Source organism: Piliocolobus tephrosceles, chromosome 14 (assembly GCF_002776525.5).
Source record: "Piliocolobus tephrosceles isolate RC106 chromosome 14, ASM277652v3, whole genome shotgun sequence".
NCBI classification, from domain to species: domain Eukaryota; kingdom Metazoa; phylum Chordata; class Mammalia; order Primates; family Cercopithecidae; genus Piliocolobus; species Piliocolobus tephrosceles.
In genome coordinates, this window is record NC_045447.1 from 6,688,748 (window position 1) to 6,714,763 (window position 26,016).

The 26,016-nt window shown below is 51.7% G+C and overlaps 1 protein-coding gene across 2 annotated transcripts in view; it reads left to right on the forward strand.

The window, feature by feature from the left end:
- RAPGEF1 (Rap guanine nucleotide exchange factor 1) overlaps positions 1-26,016 on the forward strand; it is a 161,376-nt gene that overhangs the window by 111,616 nt on the left and 23,744 nt on the right. For both annotated transcript variants that reach the window (XM_023216911.1, XM_023216910.1), the window contains exons 11-12: positions 3,329-3,531; positions 24,296-24,384. In XM_023216911.1, the coding sequence (XP_023072679.1) occupies positions 3,329-3,531; positions 24,296-24,384 (292 nt within the window). The remainder of the gene's footprint in view (positions 1-3,328; positions 3,532-24,295; positions 24,385-26,016) is intronic.

Below are 26,016 nucleotides of genomic sequence, written 5' to 3' on the forward strand. Positions count from 1 at the left end.
AGCTGAAGTTTTGAATATTTTCCAACTGTAAATCTGCCATAAAAGTAATAAGGAGAGTTCTCCTGGAAATTCTGTTTTCTCCTAGCTCCCCAAACTGCCCCACACTTCTGGGAGTTGCCTGGCCCTCTCTGTCCCCGCCCTCTCCCCGCTTCACTAGCATAGTTCTGCTTCGATTTTCTTGGCAGCGCAGCTGTCACCGTTTCAATGTGTGTGGTCACGTTAGCCCCACAGCCCCAGGCTTCTCTGGCCTCAGTTGACATATCCAACAGAGAACTTCTATGAACTAGAAATGAAATCTCTACTCCAAATTCCCAAATGAGAGCATATGAGCCCAGCTTAGAACTGGGCCCCATTCTCAAAGAAGGGAAGACCTGGCTTGGTTCAATCCAACAGGGATCGCCCTGAGGGCCGGCTGCGTGGTCTCCAGAAGGCTGTGGCTGAGATGGTGTCATGTATCCCCAGCTCCTCAGTGGGTGTTGCCCAGCTTGTGTGATGGCCTCAGCAGTGGTCCCCCAGCTAGAGGGAGAGCTGGCTCTGTGGGACTAATGATGTCATCCCCATCTGTCGTGTATATTCGCTCATCAGAAACCAGGGCTCCTGCAGAGGGGTGTGCAATGGCAATGCCAGAAGCATTTCCTTCTCTTCCCCTCCGTCTGCATGGACAAGTGTTTAAAAAGCTGTTGGCCTCCCCCTCCACCCCTGTTATCTTGGGCTACATGCCACTCAGGCTCACCCCCTTTCCTTCCCTAGGGGAGGGGTCCTCTGAGCTCAGACACTGGGCAGAATGGCATCCTTGCAAACGGCAGCAGACGCCAGAGAGCCTTACCCTTCCAGCTCCTAGAACAAGTGTGGGCGGCGGTCCTCATGCAGGGTCTGTAGAGGGGAGAAGGAAAGGGAGGGGTAGCCAGTGTTTCCTTTCAAACAGTCTCAAGTGGCTGAAAATCCCCAGTAATTTAGGCCACCATTTTGAGGCTTTAACCCATTCATCAGTGTCTCCAGCACTGGAGCCTGCAAACCTCTAAAAAACTCCTGAGCTGCAGCCATGGCATGCCCTGAGTTAAAGCTTCACATGCCCTGTCGAAGGTCATCCTGACAGCCACCTGCAAGGCAGGCCCTATTAGTTCCAATTTCATAGGTAGAGAAACTGGAGCTTAGAAGAACTGAGTATTGCCCAAGATCAACAAGCAAGTGGGGCACGGATCTGGGACTGAGAGCCTGACCTGAGTTGTACAAGCCTGTTACACTTCCTCCCGAGCCAAGGAGGAAGAGATTCAGCCCTCCTTCCTGGAGATCCCATCCAGTTTTCAGTGTTGACCCTATGCAGGGGGTGGTCTTCTCCATACTCTGTGAAAGAGCCCCCAAACTTAGGTACCCTGCCTGAGCCTCAGTCCTAGTCCCCAGTCTGCTCTTCACTCCCCGAGGGGACCCTCGGGTGACCTTGTGGAAAATGCCTCAAAATTGCTTTGAGGGAAAGAAGGAAAGAATCATCACCCTGGCCGCGTGGCTGACACTGGCCTGAGTTCACGCACGCTCAGTCCCAATGTCACGACGTATCCTCATCATTTGGGATGCACTGATATCATGAGGGTCCCCAAGCCCCTCCTGCCAGGGGCAGCCCCATGAGTTCCTTGCACCAGACGAGCCTTGTGATCACTGTCCGGCACCTGAAATCCCCAGTCCCAGGCCCTGAGCACTGGCGGCTGAGCCTTCCCAGCAATGCTGGCTGCCTGGCCTCTGGGCTGCCACTGGGCTGCTTTTGAAATGGACCAGGTCCTCCTCATTTCTAGAAGGCTGGGAATGTCACTGCTGTACTCTATGCTTGGCTAGTAGGTCTCTACAAGGACTTCAACATCAAGAGTTCAGAAAGACCTCCTGAAGAGATCACAGTTTCACAGAAAAGTCAGGCAGAGGTGGTTGTGTTTAGTCTTTTTCTTTTTTCCATAGTTCACTGCAGCCTTGAACTGGGTTCAAGGGATCCTCCCACTTCAGCCTCTTGAATAGCTGGGACCATAGGCACATACCACCATTGCTAATTTTTTTCTTTTCTTTTTTCTTTTTAGAGATGGGAGTCTCACTATGTTGCCCAGGCTGGTGTCGAACTAGCCTCAAGTGACCCTCCTGCCTCAGCCTCCCAAAGCACTGGGATTATAGGCATGAGCCACTGTGCCCGGCCACGTTTAGTCTTTTTAGGGAACAGTTTGTGGGTGCTTGGGATCACCTTCCTAGGCTTGCCTCTTCCTCTGGAGCCTGGTAACTATGGTTGTGCAGCATTAAAGAAGAAGTGTGGGGCTAGGCGCTGTGGCTCACGCCTGTAATCCCATCACTTTGGGAGACCGAGCCAGGTGGATCACCTGAGGTCAGGAGTTTGAGACCAGCCAGACCAACATGGCACAACCCTATCTCTACTGAAAATACAAAAATTAGCTGGACATGGTGGTCCATGCCTGTAATCCCAGCTACTCGGGAGACTGAGGCAGGAGGATCGCTTGAACCCACGAGGTGGAGGTTGCAGTGAGCCGAGATCGCACCATTACACTCCAGCCTGGGCGACAAGAGCGAAACTCAGTCTCAAAAAAAAAAAGGAAGTGTAAGACAAGCTCAAGGGGCTGCGAACTGCCCTTTCAGTAGCAGCAGCTGACCTCGGGGGCAGCCATCTCTTCCTGTGCATCTTTTCCAACCAAGTTCTGCTCTATGCTTGTTGGAGCTAGTAAGAAATTCTTACATAATCTTTTAAATAAAGAAGGTGACTTTGAACCCTTTCCTTCAGTGACACTCCTGGAGAGAGAGCATTTCCTCTATACCTGGACCCCCAGTGCGGCTCACACCTCTGTGATTGTCTTCCTCAGCTCAGTGTCTGGCCTTCCTTGATTTGTTGACTAGTTGAGGTTTGCAGAAAAGCCTCTGGCTTTGTGCTTATTTGAAGATACAAAATTTAGCACTGCAGAGCTACCACTTTTTTTTGGTATCTGAATCTCAGCTCCACCTGGCCAGGTGCTCGTGGCACTTGTGACGTGCCCCGAGGGGAAAGTGCCTGCTCAGGAGGTGGCTGAGACTTACTATCCCTTGAGTCCCTCGCTTGAGTCCTGAGTTCACATTAGGGTTCCCCGTTGGTGTTACGCGTCTGCTGGTCTGGACGTGTCTCCTCTGTTAGCGCATCAGACAGAGTGTGATTTCACTGCCCGAAAAGGCCCCTGTGCTCCGCCTGTTCGTCCCTCCCTGAGGTGCTTTCGGTGGAAAGCCCCCTAGCTGCTGTGGGAAGAATGCAGGGAAGGGTTCCCTGACGTGGCAGCCCCCAGCCTTGCTGCAGCTCTGTCCCTCCGTTTCACAGTGCTGGCCTACATGCAGCTGCTGGAGGACTACTCGGAGCCGCAGCCCTCCATGTTCTACCAGACGCCGCAGAACGAGCACATCTACCAGCAGAAGAACAAGCTCCTCATGGAGGTATACGGCTTCAGCGACTCCTTCAGCGGAGTGGACTCCGTGCAGGAGCTGGCCCCGCCACCCGCCCTACCCCCCAAGCAGCGGCAGCTGGTGAGTGACACCCTCCCTTGTGACTAGAACTTCCGATCCTAGCAGGTCTCTAGGAACCAGAATGAGCCTCCTCCCTGCCGTGGCAGGGCCCCGGTTTTGGGTGTGGAAGGCACCATCTCCCACACAGATGCTTTTACTTTTTCCTGAGATGCTCACCAGCAGCCCAGTGCCCACTCCACCACCTCCCCACCCTGGGGTGCAGGGACCTTTCTTTTCCACAGCAGCCCCACGCAGCAGGGACAGGCTTGTACTCAGGGTGTTTGCTCTCTCTGCTGACAGTCTCTTGTATTTTTTTCTTTCTTCTTTGGCTTCAACATAGACCTCCCAGAAGGGAGGGACTCAGTCAAAGCACAGGACATGGTCTGTGCATGGCCATCTGTGGACTTGATTGGCATAATGGGCCTAACTGTGTAGAGTGACTTACAACCCAGCCTTGGCCAGGGAGGGCCCAAGGGAAACAAGCGCCATTGAAGCAGAGGATGGCTTTAAACAGAGCCACTCTGTTTCAGACACAGCACCTTCCTCTTCTAGAAAACACTCCTGTGCTGAGGACTCCCATGCACGTAAGGAAGCATGGGTCAGCACAGAAGGCAGGCTGTTCCACCGTGGGCACCCCATGAGGCTCCGGAACTGCCCAGGCAGGTGGGCAGATCGGGGGTGCCTGTGGCATCCCTCCAAACTTTCTCCCTTTGCTGCCAGTTAATGAACATGGAGGGCCCTAGTTAGGTTTGGGGATCTGAGCCTCTTGTCCAGCCATGCTCCCCAGGAAGAGGAAGCTCCCCAACAGGGAGCTCCAGGCTTGTTCAGAGCTGCCTGGGTTGCTGTGCTCATGTGCTGGCCAGTCTGGTGGCTTCTACTAGGAGGCAACTGGTGTGCACTGGGCCATCTTTTATCCATTGCGAGAGGACATGAAGGGCCGTCTGATTCTTCTGGGAGGCAGCTGCAGACTGGAGGACGGATGTCCCTGGATTACTCCATATAATCACCTGGGGCTCAGCCCAGTCCCAGGAGTCCCTGCGCTTCCTATACTCAGTGGGCTCTGGCTGACCAAGAAAGCTGTTTTGTTTCCACTCAAAAACCACATTCAGCCCCTTCAGAGAAGGCTATGTCCAGTAGAGAAAAGGCCAAGCTTGGAGTTGGGAGTCCTGAATTCCAGTCCTGCCACTCATTAGCCGTGTCACACGTGCCATTTTCAGGGTCTCAGATCCTCACCTGCCCTGCCCACCTCACAGATGCAATTGAGAATGAGTCTCAATTGCTTTGAAGATGTTTCAAAAAGGGTCCCACCATGGAAATATAAATGCCTCATTTAGAGACCCCTTGCCTAAAATGTTTGGTTAGAACCATTGCCGAGACCCAGGAGTGGTGGTGGCACATGCCTATAGTCCCAGCTACTTGGGAGGCTGAGGTGGAGGATCACTTGATCCCAGAAGTTCAAGACCAGCCTGGACAACATAGTGAGACCCTGTCTCAAAAATAAAAAGCCGTTGCTGAGCCAGATTTATTGAAAATATTTTTGGCCCATTGGGCGTCTTCTCCATACTCTGGAGTCCACAGGCTTCTGAATATTTGGGCAGACACCCCTAGTGCGTGAGTGGAATCAGAACCTGTTCCACCACGCCTGTGGGGCAGTGGTGAGCTCAGCCCCTGGAGGCCTGTCAGGAACATCTGTGTTGAACACCTCCCCAGGTCAGCACCAGGGCTCTCATCTGGCTCTACATGGTCCCTGCCACAGCTCCTGGCATCCCCATTATAAGTAAATTGAGGCTGACAGAGCCAGCGAACCTTAATCCACGCCCACAGCTAGAAACAGAAGACCTGGGAGCCAGGCCCAATCCTAATGACAACCCAGGCATACCACCTGACAAGTCCTGCCAGCTGCTGGTCGCACCCTCTCAAATGCAGATGCAGGAAGCGTTATCCACACTTCACAGACAAAAATGGTGCTCATTACACACGCCTGTTGGCCCCTGTACAGTGTGATAAGCAAGATTCCAGGTGCTTCACACATATCATCCCATTTCATCCTCCCAACAGCCCTGTACAGGAGGCGCCAGGGTTCTCCCCATTTTACAGACAGAAAACCTGAGGCAGAGAGACCTTTAAGTAGTGCCCAAGGCCAAACCCGTGAGAAATGGGCAGGTCAAACCCAGGCAGCCGGAGCCCCATCTAAGTTTCGAAGACGTGTGAATGACACATGGATCCACTCCTCACAGAGGAGCAGCTCCAAGCCCGGAGCCAGCCCGGGTCTGTGTAGCTCCAGCCACCTTGTCCTCCTTCCACCCGACCTGCTTCCAGTGGACACAAATTTTAGGATCTAGAGTAAGGAAGTGAAGGAGGGTGCCCTTTCCTGCAGATAGCCTTCAGCAGCTGGTTTTAGTCCCTGAACTGGGCCTAGAAGCCGTCCCTCTCCAGAATGTCTCTGAGAGGATGTGGAGATCGACCTCCATGGCCTTTCCCTGCACGGGCCTGACTGTTCTCTGCTTCTCTCCCTCCTTCCCTGCCTTCTCTCTCCTCCCCTCTGTCCAGCAGGCCTCCTGTGCTGCTTCTTCCTTCTCCTCTGTCTCCTACTGTGTCCAGCAAACTAAAGTGGCCTTCACCCCCGAGGACGGCAGTGCCGCTCAGGGCCTCAGTGTGTCCGTCTCTAACTCCTTTCTCAGCCGGCACGGCAGCTTGCCCGTGCCCTCGGTGAGTTGCTCCCTGCTGTTCTTTACTTGGAAACACGTGAACAGGGCCATTCCTTGGTAGCGTGTGCCTCAGCTCTGTGTTCTGCCCATCACCGCCCTGCCCTTCTGCGGGTCCCTACACGTAGATGGGAAGGTTATCAATGGTTGGTTCTCTGGGGCCTTAAAGACCATGAGGCGTCCAGGTGAGGCAGGGGTAGGCATGGGAAATGCGAGTGGCCACCTTGGGAGCATCACCAGTCTGGCATAAACTGACAAACACATTTTGACCTTTTTATCCCAATCTCCCTTTGGGACTTGGGTCAGCCCTCTGTGTTCCAGGATTAAAAAGGAATATAACCAGGTGTGGTGGCACTCACCTGTAGTCCCCACTCCTCAGGAGGCTGAGGCAGGAGAATCGCCTGAACCCCGGAGTTCAAGTCCAGCCTGGGCAACATAGTGAAACCCTGTCTCAAAATAAATAAAATAGATGAGATGGATGGGTAGATGGGTGGTACTATTCCTCATGTAGAAAGCCAGGTTGAGAAGAGCAGGCTTCACCAGCACGTGATGGTTTGACTTAAGGGCTGTGTTAGTTTGCTTTTGCTACATAACAAACCACCCAAAACTTCGTGGCTTAAAATAATAGTGACCATTTGTCACTGCTTAGGACACAGAGTAGCAGGATGGTTGTGCTGCTCTGGCCCAGACTTGGCCAATTTTGGCTGAACTCACTGACGTCTGTGGGACCTGAGCTGGGACAATGGGGCTGATTTGGCTGGGACCCATGTAGTCTGTCACCTCCATCAGGCTGGCCTGGGCTTGTTCACATGACAGCTGGCGGGCTTCCAATAAAAACAAATGGAAGCGTGCAAGGCCCCTTAGGGCCTAAGCTCAGAAGTGGTGTGATGCCTATTCCATTGCATTTGCTCAGTTAAATTACAAAGCCAGCGCAGATTCAGGGAACACAGAAGTTGCTTCTGCCTCTTTATGGTAGTTGCTGCTAAGTCATGTTGCACGGGCCGTGGGTCCAGGAAGGGAATGGGCTGCAGCCATTTGTTTAAAGAGTTTACTGCTTTAAGCCTAGGGGCTGACACTGAAGAGGGGAGTCTTTCACTGGCATCTGTGCATGTCCAGGAAGCAAAATGGCCACATTCTCTCTTTCGTCTGTTGAAATGAAACTTAGCACAGGGGAAAGAATTCTAGAACAATTTTGCTTCAGTGTCTTTCCTTTGGGACTGGATTTTACTTGCCTCGTATTTTGTAATTGTGAGGATTAAGTAAAATTATGTGAAACGGCTAGGTATGTAGTAAGCTTAGAAAGCTTATTACTGTTCTTGCTCTTATTGTCTTAGTAATAAAGAGTTCTGGATTCTCGTCTTGTTCTGCTTCTGACTTTACACATGAGAGCTAACCTGTTTGGCCTTTTCCCCCCCTCTATAAATGATGAGTTTGGACCGGGCAATTTTTTGTGTTTTGTGTTTTTTGAGACGGAGTCTTGCTCTGTCGCCCAGGCTGGAGTGCAGTGGCACGATCTCGGCTCACTGCAAGCTCTGCCTTCCGGGTTCACGCCATTCTCCTTCCTCAGCCTCCCGAGTAGCTGGGACTACAGACGCCCACCACCACGCCCGGCTAATTTTTTGTATTTTTGGTAGAGACGGGGTTTCACCATGTTAGCCAGGATGGTCTCGATCTCCTGACCTCGTGATCTGCCCGCCTCGGCCTCCCAAAGTACTGGGATTACAGGCGTTGAGCCACCACGCCTGGCCGGACCGGGCGATTTTTAAAGACTTATCCAAACTCAGGTTTCCAGTTTGGTTTTGTCTGGTTTCCATCTGTGCCCAGGGTGGGCAATCCAATGCCCAGTGACTTCCAGTGCCCAGGACCAAGACGGTCCTGCCTGTCGTGAGGACCTTGGAGTGCATTCTCCCACTGGATACCGAGGCCTCACTCCTTAGAGCCCCCAGCAGCCCTACTCATACTGGGAAGACAGACTCCCCTCACCCTGCTCTGGCCACACAGAAGCCCATGGTTTCCTCAGAGGCACCTCTGGCAAGCTCCTTTCGCAAATCTTGCGAAACTTGGCCTGTAGACAATCCAAGCTCTTGACTGAGCTAGGTTTTTGTTTTTGTTTTCTTTCCCCTTAGAGTTTCTACAATATCCCTTTTGAGCAGTTAGGGTTAGAGGACTATGAATGAACTGGACTGTTTGCTACAAAATTAAATTTGAGGGCATTTTAATTAAGTTTGGTTATGAGTACGTCATAGTTTTTATCCCTGGGACACACAAGAGCCTTAAGACATCTTGTGTGTAAAACACTGCATTCTTAGCGACAAGTCCACCAAGGACCCCGAGGGAAGGACCTTATAAGATGCCTTATGTCATTAAAAGGAGAATACCTTAGGAACCATTAGTAATGGCAACGCTTGGAACATTCAACATCCAGTACACTGAAACCTCAGAAAAGTGATTTAGTACAGTGCCAACACGTTCTTCATATATCCGTTGGTTAAATTCTAAGATGAACCCCAGACATAGGGCTTTGGGTTACTATCAGAGCGCCCTTTATGCCTGAATTTCTTCGTTCATTGCTCCTGGGCCTGTGTCGTTTGTCCAGCATGGAACTCTGAAGGGGTGCCCCTTGGAAACACAGCAGTTGTCAAATCTGAAGACAACTCACATGGTTCTTGACACAGTGGACGATTACTTCTACTAAAAGATGTTAACCATTGAAAACCTCTTGCCACGGGCATTTGTAGGGCACTAAACCTGTGTGGAACAGTTTAAATTGAAGTGGATACTGAGAAGTATTCTCATTCACTCCTCCCCTGATCCTAGGGATGGCTTTAATTCAGCAAGCTCAGGACATCACCTTTTCCGGGCCAGGTTGCAAAAGACATCCAGCTGAGGAAGATGGCCCCGGCCAAAGCAGATGGCCCCAGCCAAAGCAGGGCTGTAGGTCAGCAGGCAGAGCAAGACAGGCACGAAGCCTGCTGCGGAACCAAAAACATCTGCACACATTTTAATTAATTTTGGGTCTGAGTACGTCATGGTTTTTTGTTTTTTGTTTTTGTTTTTGTTTTGTTTTGTTTTTGAGATGGAGTCTTGCTCTGTTGCCCAGACTGGAGTTCAGTAGCGTGATCTCGACTGACTGCAACCTCCGCCTCCCGGGTTCAAGCAGTTCTCCTGCCTCAGCCTCCAGAGTAGCTGGGATTACAGCCGCCTGCCACCACGCCCGGCTAATTTTTTGTATTTTTAGTAGAGACGGGGTTTCACCATGTCGGCCAGGATGGTCTCAAACTCCTGACCTCAGGTGATCTGCCCACTTTGGCCTCCCAAAGTGCTGGGATTACAGGCATGAGCCACCACACCAGGCCACATCATGGTTTTTATCCCTGGAGTATATAGGAGTCTTAAGACATCTTTCATGTAAAATACAAGTTCACACCATGTTAAGGCATGTGTGAGGAATGACATGAGAGTTGTAGGCAAGAAACTTTGTGGGTGGTGGAGCAAGGACAGGGTCGTGGGGGCTGGGGGTGGAGCTTGAGCTGTGGCTTGAAGGACAGTTGGGATATTTTAGGAGCTAAAGGGCATGAAAAGCAAGTTAAAGATGTTCCAAGCAGAAGGACCTGCCAGAGGCATGGAGGCCAGGAAGCCCAGTGTCCATTCGGGAAGGTCATCTCAAATGTAAGCACTTAGAATAAGGTCATGAGGGCAACGATGACAGCCAGCCTTCCCGTCTCCCCAGAACCTCCACTCCAGGAAAGGCCAGTCCTCCCCACCCGCAGGCTCTGCCGGGCCTGGACTCGACTGTTTGCGGGGCTTCTCTCTCACCAGCACCACCTACGAGTTGGTCCCAGGGGGTCCCTCCTACTGTCCCCCGCACAGGCTTCAGTCCTGTCTGCTTGGCCCTTCATTCACCAGAAGTGTTAGCTCCTGGTCCGTAGACTCGCCTCTTGCCTGACTTAGGCCTTAACCCCAGGAGACTTGAACACAGACAGGACTCCAAACCCTGACACGTGGTCTCGGGGGCATTCGGACCAGCTTGGTAAAAGAAAGGTGTTGAGAAGAATGTATGCATGACCATGAGGCAGGAAAGATACAGAGAGGTGGGCGCAGCCTCTGCCATCCTGATTGGGCCAGGCCCCGCCTGTGGCTGTTATGTGGGGGCGTGGCTCCATGTCTGAGTGACAGCCTCACCATCCCTCCCAGAAGTAGCGGTGCTGCCCGTGTTTTCTCTCTTGACTGCTCTCCAGGTTCTTGCTCCCTGGGCTGCCTGTGTATTCCCATGGTGGCCCTGCCTGGTGGCTGCCCATCTGCTTTCTCTACCCTACTCCTTCCCACCTTCCACAGCAGATTCCCATGGCCTTCTCCTCTGCATGTCCCTTCTCTGGCTTGCATTTTCTCTGCTTCTGCACATCTCAAAAGTTATAGATTTGGTTCCTATTCACGGTGCCCTTGGCTAAGATATTATGCACAATCTCTCAGTAACCATTAGGGCTGCCTGTGCCCTGCTGGTGCTGCAGGGTTGGCATTGGAAAAAACACCTTCCTCCAGCCGGGCGCGGTGGCTCACGCCTGTAATTCCAGCACTTTGGGAGGCCGAGGCGGGCAGATCATGAGGTCAGGAGATTGAAACCATCCTGGCTAACATGGTGAAACCCCGTCTCTACTAAAAATACAAAACAATTAGCCGGGCGTGGTGGTGGGTGCCTGTAGTCCCAGCTACTCGGGAGGCTGAGGCCGGAGAATGTTGTGAACCTGGAAGGTGGAGCTTGCAGTGAGTGGAGATCGCACCACTGGACTCCAGCCTGGGCGACAGAGCCAGACTCCGTCTCAAAAAAAGAAAAAAGAAAAAACACCTTCCTCCGTACCCCACACTACTTTCTTGTACGTTCTTTCTTTGCTAACTGAAAGTTATGGGTATTTACTGTCACTAAAAGATCTATTTGGGTGCTAGAAATCTGTTGAAATATTTCTTTACCATCTTGGCTTCCAGAATGAATCTGGATAATTAAAACTGCTAGCAGACCCAAGTTGTGAGTAGAAGTTACATTGAAATGCCTGTAATAACTGTCATCTGTTTAAAAAAAAAAAAAAAACTTCAGGCAAGGAGAGTTAAGTGTGTATCATCTTGAGGACTTTAATTTTTTAAAAAGGGTCTGCAGAGCAGCTGGCTTCCCATTCTGGGTGAAACAGTCGTTTTCTGAGATGGGCCCAGGTTTCTGCGCATCAGCACATGTGCTCTCAACAGAAGGCTTGGGCTTCATGCAGACGCTCGGTCCCCATGCCATGGTGTCCCCTCACTGGGAAATGCCAGGCCCAGCTCCTCGGGACCCGGGGTAGGTTCCTTCACTCTGCCCATGTGTCTGCCTCTCCCTTGCTCACTCTTTCTCTCGCTCCCCACCCCCAAGCTCCTGGCCACAAACCATCCCCAAGGATGAGCCATCACAGAGACCGTGGGCACGCTGACGGGCCTAAAGGCCAAACAGGAAAGGGGAGAGAGACAGAGAGAAGGAGAGGAGGAGGAAAACGGAATGGCCCACGGGAGGGAAGTGGAAGACAGTCCCATGGGGCTCTTGGCACCTGTTGGAAACTTTGTTGGAAAAAATAAGTTTCTGCCATCCTGACCTTTGTCTCTCATTCCTCCCTGATGCCATCTTGTCTTACTGGCTTTCCGTCCTGGTCAGAGCTAGATCACACTGAGAGAGAAAGAGCAGGGAGTATCTGTGGGCAGAACCCAGTAGCCGAGGGTGGGAGAGGGATTTCTCAAGGCAGCCCCTCCCTGGATGGGGTGGGGGTGTTGGTGCACAGGCTGGTCGGACCCTCCCTTTGCACGGTCTGTGTGGAGTGCTCCTCTTTTGGGGAAAGGACTGTGCCGCTGTCTCCATGTTGCGAAGCCTCCTTGAGGCCTCTGCCTCCCACTGGTACGTGGTCCTCCTTGGCCTGGCGTAGCTCATGTAGTACATAGGTGCTTCAGGTTATTTCACGCCATTGACTCCTAGACTCTCCTCCATTCTTGGAGGTTTAGCAGCACAATATAGTCTACAAGTCTATGCCCTTAAGGGTGTGGTCTACCAGTCTGTGCCCTTAGGGGTGTAGTCTACCAGTGCATACCCTTAGGGGTAGCATCTACCAATCTGTGCCCTTAGGGGTAGAGTCTACAAGTTCATCCCCTTTGAGGCAGAATCTACAAGTCCAAGGTTGAGTCTCTGCGGATCTCCAGCTGTTTGCATGCAGGCTTCTCTCCTCACCAGACCCTGGGCTCCCTGCGGTCAAAAATTAGTCCCCATGCCTGGCACATAGCAGACAGGCAGGCAGTGCCTATTCACTCTTGTCCTGCCCCTCTTCTCCCGGTCCCACCATGTCCTACTGATAACTACACAGGGCATTAGCCTTGAGTGGGTCCACTTCTCTCCAGCCTGTGACCACTCGCTTCCTCCCCACTCCCGTGTCTCACCGGGATGCACTGCAGCTCCTGACCGGCCTTCCTGCCTCTGCAATCAGAGGCCCTCCCTGCTTCTCAACCCTGCAGCTAGACTAAAATGTCACCACATCCCTGCAGAACCAGGGCCAGCTTCCCTGGCTCTTAGGAGGCCCTCACACTGTTTCTCCCCACTCTACCATGAGCCTGTCCCCTTCACACCTCCACTGCCTTCCCTCATCCCTTCCCCACATACAAGTATCTCCTTCCTGCTCCACCCCGTCGTCTTCTGCACCGTGTTTTCTCCTTACTTGCTGTATGAACCTGAGCACACCGCCCCGCCCCAATGCCTTAGGCCCCCCTTTCCTCATCTGTGCAATGGGAGCACAAGGTTTTTATAAGGATGAAAAGCACACATGATGTAGTACGAGATGCACAACCAGCATTTCATGGAAAGGGAGGTATTAGCATCAGATCTTTCATCACATGGGGGAGGCTGCTGCTTTCCTGTGAAATGCTCCGGTTCGTCTTCTCAGGATTGCATGTCCCCTGAGGAGCGGGCATGAGCTGTGAACTGGCAGCTTTGGTGCAGCCTAGCCTCTAGCTCCCATGTAACAGATGCATTGATCCCAGGCTCTGGCCAAGAATCCATTTTCTTCCTCATTTTCCTTCCCTACTGACCTGAGGCTCTTGCTGTTGTGTCTGGGTCAAGAGTTTCCTGGGTAGTTCCTGTCTGCAGAGCCCTTGAAACACAGTTTGGCTCCTGCAGTGCATTCCCCCTGTGCTTTTCCACTCTTCCTGATAGACCCAGTGCTACTCTGAAGTGTGAAGACTGGATTAGATCCTACTCAGCTTGACCCGGTCTTGTGGAAGGAGGTACATGCAGACCAGAACCCCTTCCAGGTCACTGCGACCCTCAGGGGGTATTGTAGAGCCACCTCTGGAGAAATGTCCAGCTCTGGAGGAGACGGTGTTACCTCCTGAGCCCAGGAGCGAGCCTGCCTTGCCTTACTGTGGGCGGTAGGGAGTGTGCCCATCTCGAGAGCGGGACTGGTCACAGCCCTGACAGCAGGAGCAGAGCTGAGAGTGCCTTGTGTTGGGGGCTTTCAAAAGCAACCAGTCTGATGCAGCTGTTTCCGCCCCCTGGTTCTAGACTTTGAGAATCTTTGTTGTTTACAGCCTGGCATTTTGGCTGGTCGGTGCCCCTGGACCAGCTTCAGGCGCAGTAGTGTCACTGTAGCACCTGGCCGTGGTTGTACTTCTGACTCCATCTGTGACAGGCAAACTGTCAGGTGGGAGTTCAGTCAGGGTGCTGGGAAAAATTACGGAGGAGAAATTTTAAGATAAAGTTATAGGAAATAGAAACAAACCTTCTTGGAAGGCCAGTACCAAAAGCACCCCCATTCCTTATAAAGGTCATGCGCTCACACGCACCCTCAGGGCCAGTTCCATGTCCAGTGCCTCTTGCCTTTACTTCCACGTCGGGCTGCCATCTCCCTATCGAGGGACTTCCTTACTACTCTGTGATCGAGGTTCACTGCGGTTCTAGAGATGGAGAAGCCAGGAGAGAGAAGCTGAGCCATTTGTTCTGAGTTAAGCTAGAGCCATGGTTGGAATCCAGATCCCCATCAGGAAAAATACAGTGTTAGGTTAACATTTTTGAACTGCTTAATTGCCAAATAGATTTTGAGATCTGGTAAGGCTCAGTCAAAAGAGAAGTGTGTAGGCTGGACGTCGAGAGGCGTGTATTTGTCCTTCATGTTCTGACATGTTACAAAGTGTAGCTACAGGCTCTAAATAGAGTTCTAAGAATAAGTATAAATTAGAGCCCCTGTCAGGCTGTTGAAATGCAAACTGAGTAAAAATAGTTGTCAGACTTCTAGAACTGAATTTGAATCATTTTTCAGTGTGTATTAAATCTTTCTATAAAGGGTTGATGCTATTCAGATCAACACTTAGTGAATTACAGAGCATTCTAGAATGTATTGGAGGTTTTGCAAGAGTATAATTTGCCATAAAGCCATTGGCCAAAACGTAGTATTTTCAAGGGAGATACTGTGATTCCAGTTGTAAAAATATGTCACATGAGAAGGAACTTAATAAGGAACTTTTACATTCACCCATCTTGTCCCAAGCAACACGTTTTTGTTCTTTTACATCCTTTTTTTCTTAGGATATTCAAGTGGTTTTTAAAAATAAGCTCCACTAAGAAGTTCATTTGAAAAGGGAGAAGTTATTTTTTGGACCCAACATAATGCTAATGTTACCCTTCTTTGAGGGAAAGGATGACTGCCTCCTTACCAGGATCAAACACAAAACGGTCTGTGGCAGATCTCAGTTCAGGTGCTTGTGGCATTGGCCTCAGAACCTACCACTTGGCTTTGGAACTCATCTTTTGACATTATGTATAGTGTAGTTATTGTTACAAATTAACACAAGGGCATCAAAGAAGAGGAGTTGCTCCTGGGCCTAAGGTAGACCCTACCAAAGTAAGGTAGACCCTTCTGTAAACCAGTAGTTAATTGGGACTGTAAAGAAAGAGAAGACAGGCCGGGCGCAGTGGCTCAAGCCTGTAATCCCAGCACTTTGGGAGGCCGAGACGGGCGGATCATGAGGTCAGGAGATGGAGACCATCCTGGCTAACACTGTGAAACCCCGTCTCTACTAAAAAATACAAAAAACTAGCCGGGCGAGGTGGCAGGCGCCTGTAGTCCCAGCTACTTGGGAGGCTGAGGCAGGAGAATGGCCTAAACCCGGGAGGCGGAGCTTGCAGTGAGCTGAGATCCGGCCACTGCACTCCAGCCTGGGCGACAGAGAGAGACTCCGTCTCAAAAAAAAAAAAAGAAGAAGAAGACAAAGCCAGAAGTCTCCCTAATAGTTTGCCAAATGGAGTAACAAAGAGTGTTACCAAGTACCTTTCCTGAGGCAGGAGGGTGTCCTGGGAGTGGTCATACCCCATCTCTATAAGAATCAAATCAGATAAGCTTTTCTCCCCAGGCGATCATGTGGGCCTCGTCAGCAGTTAAAAGTTCAACTTCCTTCCAGAATAGATCAATGAGGGCCCACACTGTGAGGCTCACAGTCCCTAGTTGAAGGACGTATGTGCTCTGAGCCCACCGCCGGTGCTGAGCTGTAGCTCCCATTGATTCTCCGCTGGGGAAGGAAGCCCAGACCACACTAGAAAAGCAGCTTCCCCTGAATGTGTTTTCTCACAAATGAGGGATAAAAATTTAAACCCAAAAACCAGCTGTCCAATAGCTTATCTATTTTGCTAAGTAGCATCCAAAAACTCTGAAGTCATAAGCCTTGCTTGAGCCAAGATTATATAGTGATAACCAATTTCTGGCAACTTTTCTTCCCAAACACTTCACCGTGCCAGTGAATCCATCCATTTACATGACCACATTTCCCTGTAACTGGTGGAGCTGACAGTTCTCCAGGGCTTGGAGCTCAAGTCACTGTGGAGCAACCGTTCTGATCAAGGTCCCTCGGCCTGTGTCCCTAACCCTCAGCCGCTGATGAGTAGACAGCCTTCTCTGGCACACGGTCTTCCTGATCAGCAGAGGAATTAAGTGGAGTGGCTGTTATATTGAGGATTCAGAGTTGTTCCTTTAAATATCTGCTTTCCTGCTGGGCACGATGTCTCATGCCTATAATCGCAGCACTTTGGGAGGCTGAGGTGGGAGGATCACTTGAGCCCAGGAGTTCGAGACGAGCCTGAGCAACACAGCAAGACCCCATCTCTACAAAATCCAAAATATTAGTTGTACCTGGTGACACATGCCTATAGTCCCACCTTTTTGAGAGGCTGAGGCAGGAGAATCAGTTGAGCCCAGGAGGTCGAGGCTACAGTGAGCCATGACCACACCACTGCACTCCATCCTGGGTGACAGAGCGAGACCCTGTCTCAAAAAAAGAAAGGAAGAAAAAGGTCTTTCCTGCTTTCTTGCTAAGGCAACACAGGGCCCACCCCTAGTCCTTTTTCCATGCCAGGACTATAATAGAGAGACGGTGTCACCGAAAACTGGTGCCTTTTCTAAGTATTTTACTTGTGAGAAAAAAACAAAACTGCTGCCTGGCCAGCTTCAGGCAGCTTTGCCTTTTAATGAATTGGCCACACGCTCGCATATGAGGTCATCGGCCTCCAGCATCGTTTTGACTCCAGGGCCCAGTTGCTTTCAGGGGTGTGTTTCCAAAGGAGCTGGTTGCTGATTCCACCTTTTCCCTGCCTGTCCTGCCGCACTCCGGCCAGTGCACCCCTCTCTGCATCCTGGCTTATGGATCAAGTCTCAGCTCACTGGGCTTTGCATGCCTGGCGTCATAAAGCACTCAGTCAGCTAAGGAACTCTGCAGAGTTGGTGAGGCTGTACCCTGCAGAACTGTGGGATCGCATGGTTAGGACCTGTCTCACGTCTGGGATACACTCAGTATTTCAGAAAACACGAACTGATTGTGATATCAGCCATCTCCACGCCGCCTCTTACCAGCTGTGTTATTAGGCACGTGGTCTCCCCTCCCAGCCTCAGTATTTTCATCAGTTATAAGAACCGTAAGGCACTGTGTGTAGGTTAATTGAGATGATTCATGCAATGCCTCATCTGCCCAGCAGGAAGATGCAGTAGGAGTAGTTGTTCTCGTCCTTGTGAGGCAATCCCTGCTATGTTTCGACTGACTGTGTGACCAGGGCTGACATTGGGGGCCAGACACCCCCTCTCCTAACTGGCACCGCTAGATCTTCTGCAGAAGTTTGCAAGTCTCAGACAGGCAGCCCTTCAAGCCGTTCTGAAATCCTCAGCCCAAACAGTCTTATTCTGGCTATAAATAAAAGTTCCTGCTACACAGAGAGCAGCAGCTCGTCAGAAGCAAAGCCGGGCACGAGCCAGATCCTAAAATAAACCCCCGGCTGTGGTGAGGCGGCGTTTCTGTGGAACGGCCCTCCCTGCCTTTCTCCCTGCCCCTGTGGGTAAGTGTGATCATAAGGGGCTGGAAGTACTGCTCTGGAGAATCGGTAGAGATGGGGGCCTGTTGAAAATGGTGTGACCATGAGCCCTGATGCAGCTGCTGGCATCTGCAGAGCCCAAGGGGCACACAAGGGCTTCATGGTGATCAGAAGGCTTTCCCTATGTCTCCCTGCCCCGTGAAGGTACCTTTCCAGTTTGGCTCTTGTCCCAGCATGACTGCATAGCTTGAATACCAGAGTGTGAGCTCACAGCTGCAGAGGGAGGGCCAGGCCAGGCCAGGCCCCTTTGTCCAAGAGAGGCCGACTCTCCTTCCTTTCTCCTTGGTAGCTGCCCCCTCCTTGGCAGTCCACACCCCTGGTCGTTTCCCTGAGCCTCCCTCCCCAGTGTCTGGACCTGAACCCATGAAGTGGGTGAAGTTTGTCTCTTACCCATCCACGCTCAAAACTGAGCCGCTGCTGTGAATCAGGCAATATTCTAGGCACCTTAATTAATAATATGGTGCCTAGACTATGTATTAGGTGCCTACTAAAATACGTATCAGCAAATACGTATTAGGTCCCTACTGAATGCCCCAGTGCTGTTATTTAGAGCAGTTCCTGGATTGTTTGGAGGGCAGGAGAAGACAGGTGCTGCTGGCCGAGAGGTCGCCCACACCAGCACCCTGCGGAGGACTTGCATGTAGTGCTCTGCGTCTCACGGAACGTCCGCAGAAACCTTATGGGAGAGGGGCTGTTTTCATCCCCGTTTTAAAGATGAACAGCTTGAGCTAAGGTTCGAGAACTTCAGTCACTTCTACTAGGGCACACAGGCAGAGATGCCACGAGGGGCAACTGGAGATCGTGCAGTCAGCAGCTGCCCTGTGCCATCTCCCGGAAGAGGCACCACGCTGTGGGAATCTGCCCCTCACCTTGTTGAATTAAAATCCGCTAAACACACCGTGTGGTTGGTTAAGAAGACACTTCTCCAACTTGGTACATTTTGTGATGACACAAAAGCCATTTGTGTATGTGTACATCAGGTGCTAGTTATTGCAGGGCACGTGCAAGCACAAAGTGACTTTACATGGCGCCAATGAGGCTGTGTCAAGACTCCAGAAGGAGTTGGCGTGGGGCATGACTCTTAAACTAGGCGGCAGCAAGACAAGGTGAGAGGGAAGTGTTTAGCAAATCTCATGGCAGTGTCTGGGTGTTGGGAACGAACATCTGGCAGATCTGAGAATTTGGGCTCCTGCAAAAGATTGAGCCACTCCCTGAAACAGTCGTGCAAGGGTTTCCTGAAGGCAGCACGCCGTCCCACCGCTCAGCCAGTGCATCCCGCTCGCTGTCTTCTCTGTGGACCTTCCCAGCCAGCGAGGGAGCCTTGCTGTGTGCAAGCGTCCTCCAGAGATGTGATGGAAAACCCAGAAAGCCAAGCCCTTCACCCCGCTGCCATCCCAGGAAGGCCCAGAGTGAGCTCCCAGGCCTGCAGCGCCATCCTGGGTAATTGCTGTGAAACATTGAAGTGTGGCGTGGAGCCTGCTGTGAGGGCTTAGGTGAGGGCGGCAAGCCAGGGTGTACCAAGTAGGGTGTCTGCCCCCCTGAGTTTCTCCTGACAGAAGGATATGAAGGGAACTATCACTTGTGCAGGTACCTGAGTGTTCAGTGCTGGTCGCGTGTATGACACTTCCACTGATGCATCTGACCGTGGCCGAGGGTTGGCCTTGAGTTTGTGGGTTAGGTGGGGAAAGCAGATGTGTAAGTGGTAGTGAGTTCTTAGGGCAGATGTCATGGATCTGGTGTGAGATCTAGCAGCCACTGGAGCGCACAGGAATGAGAGGAGGGAGGAGCTTGAAACTCCGGTCAGTGCAGCCAGGAAGGGGCCACAGCTATACACACGGGTGGAAATGAGAGAGTTGCGTTGCCCCTCAAGTTATAGTAGCTCTTTGTACAGGTTAAAGGGTAGCTTTGCCAAACTGCTTAAGGGCCAGCCATGGTGGCTGATCCCTGTAATTCCAGCACTTTGGGAGGCTGAGGCGGGCAGATCACTTGAGCTCAGGAGTTCAAGACCAGCCTAGGCAACATAGAAAGACCCCGTTCCTACAAAAAAAATCAAAAAGTGAGCCAGGCGTGGTGGCGTGCACCTGTGGTCCCAACTACTCAGGAGCTTGAGGCAAGAGGATTGCTTAAGCCCAGGAGGTCGAGGCTGCAGTGAGCCTGGGTGACAGAGTGAGACCCTGTCTCAAAAGTGAAAACAAAAAACGACTTAAGGACGAGTGGCTTTGACCTCTTGTTAGTTTAAAACTTCATTTGTCTTCCTCTTCTTCCTCTTTTCCGTGGGTTCTGAAAATCCCCAACCACAGCAAACACAGAGAATGTTTCAGTGAGTGGCATGCACATTTGTGTTGGGCTTGACTTTCCTCACGTCCTGACCTCTGTAGTGGGCCAGTGAGCCCGGCAAGGTCTTTGTTTTGTTTAATTTTGTGACTCATTCATTCATCCATATCTGCAAGGACTTTGGACGTGGCCAGCCCCACAGCGCTCTCCAAGCTCCCCATGATGGTAGCAGCATGGTGGCAGGCCTTTGTAGGACACGATGATGTCACATCATTAGGTTCTCTCCACGTCGAGGCTGCTGACCAGTGGTCCTAGAACGCCTCTGTCCCTCCTTCAGCAGCAGAGCCCCAGCCTGGGGTGCTCACTGGACCCCAGAAGCCATGGGATTTGCTGTCACTTCTCAGCAGTGTCAGACTTTCCTGTCTGATGAGCATCTGGGGGAGTATAGCCTTGTGGCTACAAGGTGGCATCAAAGGTGTAAGATCACATTTGTTTTTATTTGAGACAGGGCCTTGCTTTGTCACAGGCTGGAGTACAGTGACTCTATCTTGCCTTACTGCAACCTCTGCCTCCTGGGCTCAAGTGATCCTCCCATCTCAGCCTCCAGAGCAGCTGGAATTACAGGCACTCACCACCACCCCCAGCTCATTTTTGTGTGTTTTGTAGAGATGGGGTTTTGCCATGTTGTGCAGGCTGGTCTCAAACTCCTGGGCTCAAGCGATCCACCCGCCTCAGCCTTCCAAAGTGCTAAGACTGCAGGTGTGAGCCACCATGCCCAGCCTACTTCATTTGTTTAAAAAAAAAAAGAAAAGAAAAAAAGAAAATGGGTTAGGAAGAGAAATTGACTCAGACATCGTTAGCATTTCCATAGTGCAGCTTGCCAGCCACACTTAGGGTTTGAGCCCTTCCTTTCCAAAAGCATTCAAGGTGGATTTCAGTGTTTAAAAGTTGCAGTGTTTGACGCTTAAGGAATAAAACCTGAGAGATTCGTCCAAAAATTCAAAATGAGTAATTACAGTGACACTGAATTTAGCCGTGAGGTTCCTGAGCAGGCAAGACAGCGATGGACCACGCAGGTTTTATTTTCTGTCCCAGCGGAGCATGTGGCCATTTAGACAGCCCCGAGGACAGCGCTGTTCACTCTCCAGTCTCAGGGCCCTTCTCAAGGGAGGAGGTGCTGGGTGTGGGTATCACAGTGGCCTGAGGACTGGGGGTTGCTTGGTGTGATTGGTGGCCCCTGTTAGAGTTACTATGAACGGCCTGTCACTGCTCAGCTACTGCCGATCTAATTACTTTTTCTCTTTTCTGTTTTCTTCCCGTATTCTCGTTTTTGTTTGTTCTCCACCTGGATTCTGTAGTATAAGTCTGTGTTTAGGTCCTACTCCCAGGATTTCGTGCCTCACCACCAAGCTTCCGTTCCGCCTTTCCTTCCGCCTACCTCCTCTTCCTCTCCACATTTCCCACCTGCCCACCAGTCTCAGAGCTCTGACTTAGCCGTGCCAACCATGGCCGGTCCACCTCCCAGCACCGTGGACGGGCCTCTCTCGGCTTCTCAGGAGAGCAGCTTTCATGGGAATACTGTCTGCCTTCCTTCCGAAACCTCTTTCACTGACCCGGTGAGAACTCGGCGCGCACACACACACACACACACACACACACACACACCCCTGCACGTGGGGCTGCATGGTTTTTAAAAAGCAGTTTCACTGTTCCTGAAAGACACTGCCTCCCCTTCACTAGCAGTCAGGGGGTGCCGGCGCACACCTGCTGGCAGCATTGCTGGGCCGACAGCCACTGAGGGTCACAAGGTGCAATGGTAGCCCATCTGTTGCCACAACAGAACTGACTCTTCTATACAAAGTTCTATCAAACTAGGAATCTGATTTTCCACAGATAGATTAGTGGCCACTTAGTGATGAAGTTATCAGACGCATGAGATACAAAGTGCTGCTAGCTTTCCATTTAGTTGCCTGTTTTTAGGGAAAGGGTATCACACACCCCTATGTAAGTGTGGAGGTGACAGATTCAGGGCAAGTGTCTGTTTGGTTGCATGTGGTGCCGATGACAGAAGCCTATTAAAGTGCCTGTAGCGCTTCGTCCAACTCAGAGAAATGCTGCCTTGCCGATTGGAGCAGACAAGTACATGGGGCAGAGGAAGTGCAGGCAGCAGACCCCACTCCCCAGTGTGTGGGATTGTCTTGATGTGTTGCTTCTCTCCCTGCATAATCGTTTCCCGCCATACTGGGGACCCCTGCCATCTCCTCTACAGTGAGATCGTCTCTCCAGGATGATTTAGCCCCAGACACCATTGGAGAAGCAGCTGCAGGAGACTTGGGTCCTCTCTAGCACAGAGGCAAGAGGTGGCAAAAGCAGCTTTGCTCTCTGCACCTGGGGAGAGCAGAGTGCAGGCTGTGGCGTCCCCTAACCAGCTGTGAGGGCTGGCTGGAGGGCCTGGCCCATGTGTCTTTCCTCTCATCCTATCTCCCCCAGAGTGAAAACGCCAGTGAGGAAGCTGGTGAGGGTGAATATGTCAATCTGTATTCCTCTGGCCAGAGCAGCGAGGAGCTGGCTCCCCCTCGAGGAGTAAGTAACCTCGGGCGGCCTCCTGCATGTGGCCTGGCCTGGCAGGGCTTGGGCCCTGCCCTCCCGAGGCCGCTTCCCCCGCATCTGCTTCTGTTGGGCTGAGCCCCCTCGTGGTCACCAGCAGACTGGGCTCCTGCAGGCTGCTGGGAGCCAGCTCGGCCCTTGGGAAAGGACATGGCTTCCAGGTGGAGGTCTGCCGTTTGCTCCTGCCTCAGTGTGTGTGGCACTCCTCAGAGCCTGGCCAGATGGGTCTTCTAGAAATCTCTGGGAGCAGCATGGCACGGGCCCCAGCTGTGTATCCGGTGCTCTCTGTGGGGTTCCTTCCTCCCTCATCTTCTGGTATTAGCTTCATCTTCTGTCCCTCATGCAGAGGGAGGGACTCTTCTCCCCATAGGGCCTTTCAGACCTTCATCTCCCTCCTCCCCAGCATGTCCCATTGCTCCAACACTAACTGCTTCCGAGGAAGTGGGTGAGTCTGGCCCATAGCCCCTGCCATGGCTATGCACACCCTCTCCTGAGGGAGGCGCAAGGTACCTGACGTCAGCACCCTCATGACGCTGCTGTCCCAGCTCCCGACCGTCGAGGTACACCAGTTCTATTGAGCAATCCACTTTCCAAGTTTTGCTTCAGCCAAACATGAGCAAGTTCCAAAGCTTCAGAAATTGCTCTCCCCACGAGCCCAGGTGGGACAAGTTCCTTGAAGGGAGGCCCATGAGGAGTGGAAGACTCCCAGTGATCCACCCCAGGGCAGGGCCCTGCCCATGAAGAGCTTGGTCACACCCGTTAAGGTGGTTCTCTCAGCACCTTACAGATTCAGAGGCCCACACAGAGCCAGCCCTGTTTCAGACATTAGCAAGCTGTAGAACACTGAAGAGTGTTCACTCCAGTAGGATTTGACCCACTGTCCATGGGGGCTGTCTCCTCTGCTGACCTGTGCCTCTGGCACCCCCTGGCTCAGCCTCCCCCTGGTGAAGTCCACGTGCAGGGAGAGGCCAGCTTTGCACGGCTCTCTCCCTCCACGGTGATGCTTCCAGGGCTCACTGGCTCCTTGCCTCGAAGCACTATTTCCATATTTGTCCTGCCCCAGTTCTCCATCAGGCCTCAGCAGCAGACCAGGGATGTTGGAGGGCCATGTTGTCACTGAGTAGGGCCAGCCCAGGGACCCAGGAGGAAGTGAGTCTGCCGGAGGAAGAGGGGACTGGCACCCCAGGGCCTGAGCAGCTGGCCCTTTGGGGACTGAACCCGGTTGAGCACTGCAGCCCTGAGGACTTCTTTAACTTTAAATCGGCACAGTGTGGTTCACAACAGCAGGGCCCAGTGGTTAAGGGCACAGGCTTTGCAGGTAGATAGCCCTGGGTTCAAATCCAAGCTCTGCTGTTTATGAGCTATGTGGTCTTGGGCAGGGTCCTTGACTTCTGACCTCTGTTTCTGTGCATGGAGTGGGGACGATGGTGTTAGCTTACTAACAAAGTCAGATGAGTAGAAACGGACAGAGCCTTGAGCCCAGCGCCTGCCTGTGCTCAGGAGGAGTGGCTATGACAGTCTTCTATGAAGAGGTGGTTGAGGTGACTTGGCCTAGATTGGCAGCTTACAGATGTTACAAATAGTGGCACCTTTCACTTTCTCCAAAGCCCAAGATGCTAGTCTCTAGGGCTTGTGTTTCCTGTGATTAACGGCATTCATTGTTAATTTGTTCACATCTCAGATTGCTCCATAGGAACTTGCACTCCACGGCCACTTGCAGGCAGGAATGCTGGGAAGACAGAGCAGCCCCACAGTGGGCCCCTGTCCAGAACTCAGCACCCACTCCTCTTTCCAGGAACCACCGGCTGGGAAAGATGGACATCCCAGAGATCCCTCAGCGGTCAGCAGTGTCCCTGGGAAGGACAGCAGAGACGGCAGTGAGAGGTAGGAAGTGGACCCAGAGGAGCTGGGTCCCCCGAGAGCAGCATACCCACTCATGAGGCCTGCCTGAGCGGCCCCTCCCAGCTGGCCCCTAGGCCTGAGGGTGTCTCAAGTTGAAACTCTTCCTTCTTTCCTTGTTTCCTTTTTTCGTTTTTTAGATACAGGGTATTGATCTGTCACCCAGGCTGGAGTGCAGTGGCACAATCGCAGCTCACTATAACTTTTAACTCCTGGGATCAAGCGATCCTCCCACCTCAGCCTCCCAGGTAGCTGGGACTACAAGCATGCAGCACCTCACCCAGCTGATTGTTTTAGTTTTTTGTAGAGACGAGGTCTCGCTATGTTGCCTAGGCTGGTCACCAACTCCTGGCTTCAAGCGATCTTCCCACATCAGCCTCCCAAAGTGCCGGGCTTACAGGCATGAGCCACTGTACCTGACCCTCTTCCTTTTTTTCTGATTCTCAAATAATACAAGCTCAGGGTAGAAACTGTTGAAAAGCATAGAAAACTGCACGAAGGCAAGAAAAATCACTAATTACCCCACCCTGCAAAGGCCTTCACATGTAGTTTGCCATTACTTCTTCATCGTTTGCATCTAGATTATCTACCTTACAGATTACCCACAATAGCCTTGTCTTGTCTTTTTCAAATCCCAGGCCAACCTTCCTTGGTCTTGGCCTCTTTCAGGTTGATAGGGAGCGTAAAAGACACCCCTCCACCTACAAACTTGTTATCAGGGACATTCCTAGACATACGTGTGCATGTTGTGTTGCTAACAAAAATGTCTTGTGTATCTTAATTTTTTGCAGCCAAGATCAGGAGCTGTTCATTGCATTTAGTTACTATAGCTCTTTAATGTCTTATAACTTTTGTTTTGTTTTGTTTTGTTACGGAGTCTCACTCTGTCGCCCAGGCTGGAGTGCCGTGGCGCCATCTCAGCTCACTGCAACTTCTGCCTCCCGGGTTCAAGCGATTCTCCTGCCTCAGCCTCCTGAGTAGCTGGGACTACAGGCACCTGCCACCACGCCCGGCTTATTTATTTATTTATTTATTTTGGTATTTATTTTGGTATTTCTAGTAGAGACGGGGTTTCACCATGTTAGCCAGGATGATCTCGATCTCCTGACCTCGTGATCCACCTGCCTCAGCCTCCCAAAGTGCTGGGATTACAGGCATGAGCCACCGCGCCCGGCCACATTTTTCAATATTAGCAGAAAGCAAACCTGACCGAGCATAGAAATATGTAGTGAATTTCCCCAGTATGCACTTGTGAAATATGATGTGTGGGGTCTGCAAATGGGCACTCCCACTGCAGCTTCACATTGACTTCCCCTTCACTGTGAAATGTTCCACGTGTTCAAGCTTTTCCTCCCTCCTTAGGTCAAGCTTTAGCCATCTCTGGGGTCTTTGGTGACCTTAGAGCAAGGGAGTGCCCACTTGTCATTATCAGGGCTCAGGGCTCAGGTTGAAGAGGCAGTTAATAAAAATAGCAAAAGAAAAAGAAATGAGAAAGCATTGCATAGGAACCTGTTGAAGAGGGCCACCTGCCCAGCCTGCCTTCTGGCCACTCTTGTGCTCTCTGACTTGTCTCTCTGACTTGCCTGCCCAGACTGAGGTTTCCCCAGGTGTGAAGCC